The sequence below is a fragment of the Garra rufa genome, chromosome 2, assembly GCF_049309525.1.
Source record: "Garra rufa chromosome 2, GarRuf1.0, whole genome shotgun sequence".
NCBI lineage: Eukaryota > Metazoa > Chordata > Actinopteri > Cypriniformes > Cyprinidae > Garra > Garra rufa.
In genome coordinates, this window is record NC_133362.1 from 20650640 (window position 1) to 20659063 (window position 8424).

The 8424-nt window shown below is 35.7% G+C and overlaps 1 protein-coding gene across 1 annotated transcript; it reads right to left on the reverse strand.

Annotated features, from left to right (window-relative positions):
* Window positions 1-1685: 1685 nt before the first annotated feature.
* Window positions 1686-7887, reverse strand: rdh14a (retinol dehydrogenase 14a). The gene is made up of 2 exons (XM_073833872.1): window positions 7540-7887; window positions 1686-3391 (listed from the first exon to the last, which is right to left on the reverse strand). Exons 1-2 carry the CDS (start codon window positions 7780-7782, stop codon window positions 2774-2776), a joined length of 861 nt encoding a protein of 286 aa, XP_073689973.1. The 5' UTR covers window positions 7783-7887; the 3' UTR covers window positions 1686-2773.
* Window positions 7888-8424: the final 537 nt, after the last annotated feature.

The following is an 8424-nucleotide window of genomic DNA, read 5'->3' on the forward strand; positions in this document are numbered from 1 at the left end:
ATTTTGTCTTCTGGAGGAGGAAACAGAAAAATTAAGGAGGTGAAACAACTTAATGTGATTGTAATCAAAGCATCACTTTGTTTAGCAGCTTGGCATTCTGTCGCTGATGTGGCACAGTTTCGAGATGCATCATTAAAGCCATTAACTTTTATAATTTCCCCAATTTTCTTTAATTCAAATACAAACAGTCTCCAGCTTCCACAGCCAAGCGCTCTGAGACCTCCCGTTTCACAGGGAGCTATCAGATGAATGCTGGGATATCTTAGGGGCTTTCTGGCTGATCGGAACATACTCTAAATGATCCTGAAAAAGTCCTAATGGCAAACACAGGTGGGAAAAGCATTACGAGCCCATCAGAGCTGCTACCATTCTCACAAAGACAGCTAATGCTAAGAGAAAACATTCAAGGCAATCATGATGAAGTGGGAGAGAGACGCAGTGTGAGAGGAGTGTGTACTTTCTTTGTGAAAGCAAGTAGTTGAATTGTACTGCAACAACTCCTAGAACGGTTAATTAGACGGTAAGTGAACTATGAAAGCAAAGCGGGCTATTGCTCTAATTCCGAAATCGTTCTGTGCTAATGAGCCTCGCAAAAACAACCATCAGACTATTTTTCAATTACGTGATCCTGGTTGAGCTGTAGTTAAAATCTGAACAATGTCATTTGTACGGCGTGATATTTATTTATTAGACCAAGAAGGCTCCCCAAAGCATTTCACAGAAAAAACCCACAAAAATAAAAGAAAAGGTACTGCAAGATTACAGTGATATACACATGGAATTTACAATGTTTAACAGTTTATAATTAGCAGTACCACACATATAGTCAGATAAATCAGAAATATTTCAGAGATCTTATTAAAATAAAATGTTTCCCAATGGGAATTTTCTTATTATATATAAATAATATACTTTTTTTTATTTCCAATAAATACACACACAATTAATTAAACTTCATTTTTTATTTGATAAAATAGACCTAAGCTTAAAATATTTTACTTTGTGCAGTTACATTTTAAAAAATGTCCATACTATCAAAATATCACTGTTTAGCATCTCACCATTTCATATATTAAATGCATAGTATACAATATAATGCATAATCAGAATAGAGATACTACTAGGGCTGCACGATAGATCGTTTCAGCATCGTCATCGCGATGTACGCATGCGCGATAGTCGCATCGTGGCAGTCACGATGCAGGGCAAAAAAAAAAATTGTGTGTCTGATTTAAAAATGTACTTTCAATAATTCTAAACTTTCTATTCACGGATCTATATTTGTCTAAAATAAAGTAATTAACTCATGTTTAAAGGTTCTTTAAAAACTACAATGCACACTTTGCTTCACCTACTTCATGCATGCAGTCTCTGCGTGCGCATGGCGAAATGAGCGCGGGACGGGAGAAAAGTGCCGAAATGGAAGATTTGGTCGCAAAAAGAAACGCAACGTCGGTTATATGTAAGTATTTTGGATACAAAAAGGATGCTGCTGACCAAAAACAGGTGCTTTGTCGGGAGTGCCTGGCAGTTGTTGCCACAACTCGCGGAAACACTATGAATTTAAGGGACCGTTCACATGTCGCGCCTAAAAACGTGTGGAAAACGCTAGGCGCGCCGCTTTCTCCTTCTTTCCAAAGCGCTCTGTAACTTGAGTGGCAGAGTGGCGTCTGCCGTTGCTACAGACGCGGAAGTTTCAGCAAAGATAAATAAACAAAGATAAATGGATTTCCAAAACTAAAAATTGCTTGCAGTAGCTCTGCTGCTAAAAAATGTTATCCCCGTAACAGCTATGATCAGCTAGCTGTTCCTCCATCTTGGCTAAGCTTTTATTGTTTTTCGTGAAAGGAAGAAGCTGATTTCCCTTTCATCAGGGTAAAAGCAACATTCATTATTAATTTCATATTAGAGCCTTGATTTGCCTGAATTGACAGTCAATAAGGTGAGTCAAACTGTTTATGAAACTACCCAAAATAAGCTTTAAAAAGTATTTTGTTTCAGGGTTTTGATTATACTCTACTTTTACATTTTTTTATTCTTTGAAAATGCTTACAAAATTACCCCAATTATTCTTGAATTATTATTTGATTTTTAAGCAGTTCAAAACAACCTGATGAACATAAATGAATTTGTACACATCGCAATATATATCGCAAGAAAAAAATATATTGCAATGTAATTTTTTCCCAATATCGTGCAGCCCTAGATACTACTGTACTTTGTTTAATGCATCTTTATTAAGAATGTCTCTCCACTGATCTTCAGTAAGAGAAGTGCAAATCAAATGCAGTGTTAACTGCTTCACTCCTAAAAGCAGAAAAAGTGTAACAAAGGAGCAGAATTTAGGCACAATATTGCAATCAAAAAAATTCTCAGTACTGTGCACACATTTTCAGTCAAATAAAGGGTTTAGTCTTTGTAAACAATATTATTTGTTGTGAATCTTCAGTTAGGTTGCATCTAGTCTTAACCAACACGTGAACAAATGTAGTTTTGAAATCTATGAACCTGACTACTCGGGATTAATTGTAATTCAGGAAAACATTGTTACTGTTGCAGGAGAACTAACAATCTGCTAGTTGCAACTTTACAGTTAGCATGTTAAAGCACAAGTGAATAAGAATGGCAAAAACAGCTCCCTCCTGTGGATCTAAGCATACATTTTGTATGTTTTCTTTCCAAGACTTTCCAAAATACTTGATGGTAAAGATCTGAGTTGTCAATTTTCAAACAATTATAAACGTGTGACTTAAATTCTTAAATCTGTGAGATTTCAGGTTGTGATGCCCACCATCACCTCACTGATGTCCCACAGTTTCTTGGCCACCTCTTCATCTGTGGCTTTAGCTAACATTTGCTCCTCATGACAGTTAGCAAAGCACTTCCCCTGAACGCCATCCACATCCGGAGAGCAGGCCAGATAGATAGACGTCTGCGCACCTTCCTCGGGGGACTTGAAGAAGGCCTGTGAAGCTAGGTTAAATAGTGGCTTCATCAGCAGTGGGATGTGTACATGCCTGCCCAGGTTTGTCCGCACAATCCCTGGGGTGAGAGCATTTACTGTCACTCCGGTGTCCTCGAGTCGGTGCGAGAGCTCCAGGGTGAATAGAAGATTGGCTAGTTTACTCCGTGCATAAGCGAAAGCTTTATCGTAGCTCTGCTCGCTGTTCAAATCATCAAAGTTTATTTCACCGTATTTGTAGAGCTTGGAGGATACTACAATGATCCGGCTAGGAGCGGAGCGTTTGAGGAGGTCCAACAGGAGGTTAGTGAGCAGGAAGTGACCTAGATGATTGACAGCGAACTGCATCTCGAATCCATCTTCTGATTTGGTGTAAGGACACTGGTAGATTCCAGCATTGTTGATCAGGATGTCAATCTTTGACTCTTCCTGTTTGAGATACAACAGATATGGGGAATTGTAAAGTTAGTTTTAAAATATAACTAAATGGATTAAAATATCTGTCAGCCAACACAATGTTTTTATACATTTGGTAGAAAAAAAAAGGTAATTGCAACTTTTTATCTCACAATTCAAATTGTTTTCCTTGCTATATAGCAATTCTGACTTTTTTTAGAACTGCGAGTTTATATCTTGCAGTTGTGACTTTATAAAATGCGAGTTTATATTACAATTCTGATAACCCGCAACTGTAAGTTAAGCCAGAATTGTGAGATATAAACTGACAATTCCGAGAACATTTTCCCCTCAAATTGGACTTTATAACTCGCAATTGCGAGGAAAAAGTGTCAGAATTGAACTGCGTGATATAAACTCAGAATTGTGAGAAATAGTCAGAACTGTGAGATAAAAACTCGACTTTTTTCTCACAAATGCGAGTTTGTTTCTTGCAGTTCTCGCGAGAGAAAAGTCAGAATTGCGAGATATAAATTCGCAATTACAAAAAAAGTCAGAATTGCGAGAAACAACCTCGAAAAACGTCAGTAATGTTTTTATCTCCCAATTGACCATATGCACGGATTACTTCCTTGTTTAGTCAAGCCAGCTAAGTCATTTCCGGTCAACTGTACTGTGCCGTAATATGAGCGTACTTTGTTCGTTTTCTCTACATAATCCATTCACAATCGAAGAAAAGTGTTGTTTGTCTAAGAGGACCAAACGTCCATGTATTCAAGAATGACAAATGCCAGTTTAAAAAAATTTGTGAGTAAATCGGCTAAATACGCACGAGTCATTGCTCTGATTGACAGTAATAACCGGACGAAACATCTGACAAGCTGATGTCAAAAAAAAAGAGCTTAAATGATTCAAACTAAATTCAGAGTAACAAAACTACAGCAGTAACAAGTTTGTGTTGGTTAAATATAGGCTATTTAATAGATTTTACAGTTCAAGATAAAACTTAAAAGTAGTTATTCAATTTTATAAAATATTTCAAATTCCTATCGATTCATATTGAGTGCATTATTTAATTATTATACCATAAATATTTAACGTATTTGTAGTGAGCTATATATTAGTATTTAAATAATTCACCCTTATTGGCTGTTTGTGTGTGAGCTTAATGATTCTGCACTTGCTATACTATATACTTCAGGGTGGTATTTATTACGACAATTTATTATACTGGTAATTTAATAAGAAATCGAAAAGCAAAACGTCTTGAAAAATATAGGGAGAGGCAGCTGCATAATAAATAATCCTCTGCTGCCATCTATTGGTTATATGGGTAATTCCATATTATTTTAGCCAAAAATAGACGTTGTTTTCCATTTAAAGTCATTTTTTCCGATGCCTTTTTTATGAATTAAGAGTCCTTGAAGTACATTTTATTTCACAGCTGTAGAGTTAGAAAATAATAAAGGCTTTGAAATATTGCAAGATTTTAAAAATGTGTTCATGACTACAAAGGCAAGTTAGTGATTATCAACAATACGATTTAAGATGTCCTGGAAGGGGATGCACTTTTTTCCAGGGGATTCAGTACAGCGTAATCGATACTGCGTCACCAGGCAGGCGTGGCCTATTTGAGAATTTGCATAGGTCACCGATCATGCGCAGTTAGGGAAAAGCCATTTGCTTCAGATACCTCCACTATTGCAGGGGTTTCGTGCACTTCATAATATTCATATACAGTATCATGAAATACCTGTCCACGATCGCAGGGGTTTAGTGCTCTTCATATTTATATTTATATACAGTGTCTTGAAATACCTGTCCACGTTCGCAGGGGTTTCGTGCCAGATACACTTAATATTTATATTCATATACAGTATCATGAAATACCTGTCCAGGTTCGCAGGGGTTTCCTGCACTTCATTATTATATACAGTGTCTTGAAATACCTGTCCACGATACCGTTGTAAACCATGATTAATCTTCGTAAATAGACGCTACACGTTTTACATTTCTATAACGGCTGTTTATTTTTTTTTCGAAAATCGTTTAAATGTAAGATTTTAAAACATAAAAATAACCTGTATGACTGTGTTGTCCTTCATTATCCATCAGTGCTGATCCTAGGTTTTGAAATGCCCGCGCAAAAAAACTGACTTACTGCGCATGATTAATAATTTTTTTTTTTTAGAAAGGGGCGTTTTCCTAATGCCCCCAGAAACGCCCATTTTACGTCGTGGTAATGAAACCCCTGGAATTTAGTGAGTGCCGTCCTGGGAGAGAAATATCGCTAGCTAGCTAACGTTAGCCTAAACATGATAGTGTTTAGCTGTCAGCATTTAAATGTACAACTATGGATAGTACGGGATTACCAGGCTCCGCATTTAAATTAAATGTTGTTAAATAATATGAAACTTAATGTTCATGCCGCTAACATTGTTTATAATGTTGCAATTATATTTTTTCTCAGTTTCTGATAAGAACGAGGCACTAGATCAGTCTCAAGAGTGTCCACCTATATAGCACATATAAAATGAGCTTCAGCGGAAGTTTACGAGCTGGCTTATCTTTATGCGGAAGTTCTAAAGAACGCTCCGTGCATAAGGTCAATTATGACTTTATGATTTCTCACAACTGAGTTCATATCATGCAATTCTGAGAAAAAAGGCTGAATTGTGAGAAACAAACTCACATTTTCAAGAAAAAAGTAATAATTGCAAGTGACTATTTTTCTCAGAATCGTGTGATATAAACTCACAATTGTGAGAAATAGTCAGAATTGCAAACTAAAAAAAACCTCGTAATTATGACTTTTTTCTTGCAAATTTGAGTTTGTTTCTCACAATTTTCGTGAGAAAAGTCAGAATTGTGAGGAAAACTTGTCAGAATTGAACTGCGTGATATAAACTTAGAATTGTGAGAAATAGTCAGAACTGTGAGATAACTCAACTTTTTTTCTCACAAATGCGAGTTTGTTTCTTGTAGTTCTCACGAGAGAAAAGTCAGAATTGCGAGATATAAATTTGCAATTACAAAAAAAGTCAGAATTGCGAGAAACAAACTCGAAAAACGTCAGTAATGTTTTTATCTCCCAATTATGATTTCTCACAACTGAGTTTTTCAACAGAATTGCGAGTGACTTTTTTTCTCAGAATTGCGTGATATAAACTCACAATTGTGAGAAATAGTCAGAATTGCAAGAAAAAAATTATGACTTTTTTCTCTCGCAAATTTGAGTTATAAACTCACAAATTCGAAATATAAACTCACAATTACTGGAAAAAAAAGTCAAAATTGTGAGAAACAAACTCACATTTGCAAGAAAAAAGTAATAATGGCAAGTTACTTTTTTTCTCAGAATTGCGTGATATTAACTCACAATTGTGAGAAATAGTCAGAATTGCAAGATATAAACTCGCAATTAAGGAAAAAAGTCTGAATTGCGAAAAACAAACTCACATTTGCGAGAAAAAACGTCAGAAATATTTTTATCTCCCAATTCTGACTATATTTCTCACAACTGTGAGTTTATATCATGCAATTTGAAAAAAAGTCAGAATTGCGAGAAACAAACAAAATAAATATTTTTATTTACTTTTTTATAATTCAGTTGAGGAAACCGGCTTCCACAACTAGGACATGCTATCACAAAAGGTTAAATTGTGTTCACTTATCCTTCTTTCTGAGCAACAACAGTGAAAACGTTTTAAGTTTTAGATATGTAAAATAAAAACAGTACACTGTAAATACACTACAATATACAATGTATATATAAAAAAATTGATATATATATATATATATATATATATATATATATATATATATATATATATGATTATAAAATATATATATATATATATATATATATCTTAAGAAAGAATTAACTATCCTGGTTACCCCTATAGCATTGTTTACACAATTTTGCAAAAGGACTTTTTAACTCTTGTCAAAAGGGTTTCATGCGCGCGCAGCCACGTGCTCTTCCCAAACTTCTCGAGCGTCATTCAGTAAAAGCGCGTGACGTTGGCACACAATCAGTGGCTGTTGGTATTGTGCACTTGTTCATAGTCGAACACAATTCGACCAAATTGTGCTATGCTTACCCAATATTTAGATTTACTAACGTGTCCTACATATCTGAAAAGAGAAACACACACTCTGTGCTTGGTTTGGTGCAGTACCTTGATTATCTCCTCACAAAAAATACGGACAGATTTAAGCGACGCCAGGTCCAAGAGTTTGATCACTAGTTCCCCTTTGTCTGGTCCGGCCTCCTGCTGGATCTCCTGGGCTGCTTTCTCCGCCCGTTCTCGGTCTCTACATGCCATGATCACTCGGCCCTGACGCCGCAGCAGCTCCGCGGCCGTGGCTTTTCCAATGCCACTGTTTGACCCGGTCACGATAATAGTTTTGCCCCGCAGCATATCGACGTCTTCATCCAAATGTTTATAATGGGGAATAGCTTCACTGCTGAGCCTTCTGGGGCCATCAACAACGTCCAGTACATGAGCAGGTTTGTAGGCGTAAACATTCAGGCATGTGGTGGGAGGTAACTGGAATGTTATTGAACTACATTACCCAGAAGTCATAGCGGGTTAAAACCGTAGGTCAAAACGCAATGTGTATTGTGTTTTTTTTTTTTTTTGTAAACACAAACCACATGTATCCGCAGTAATGGATAAATAAATAATAATAAAAAATAAGTAATAAAAAAACTTAAAACGATTACTCTTAACATTTAATAGACCTTTAAATGATTATTTTTAACATTAATAGACCTGAAGGTACAATATAAGAGCAATATTGTTTATTAAAGAGAGAATAACCACTTGTGTATGATTTTTATTTTGTGATTTATTTATTTATTTATTTTGGCTAACAAGCACACTGTCACATTTGTGACCCTGGACCACAAAACCAGACTTAAACAGCACTAAAATACATTGTATGTGTCAAAATGATCTATTTTTCTTTTACGCCAAAAATTATTAGGATATTAAGTAAAGATCATATATAATATAAGAATATATTTTGTTGATGTCCTAGTGTAATTATATCAAACCTTA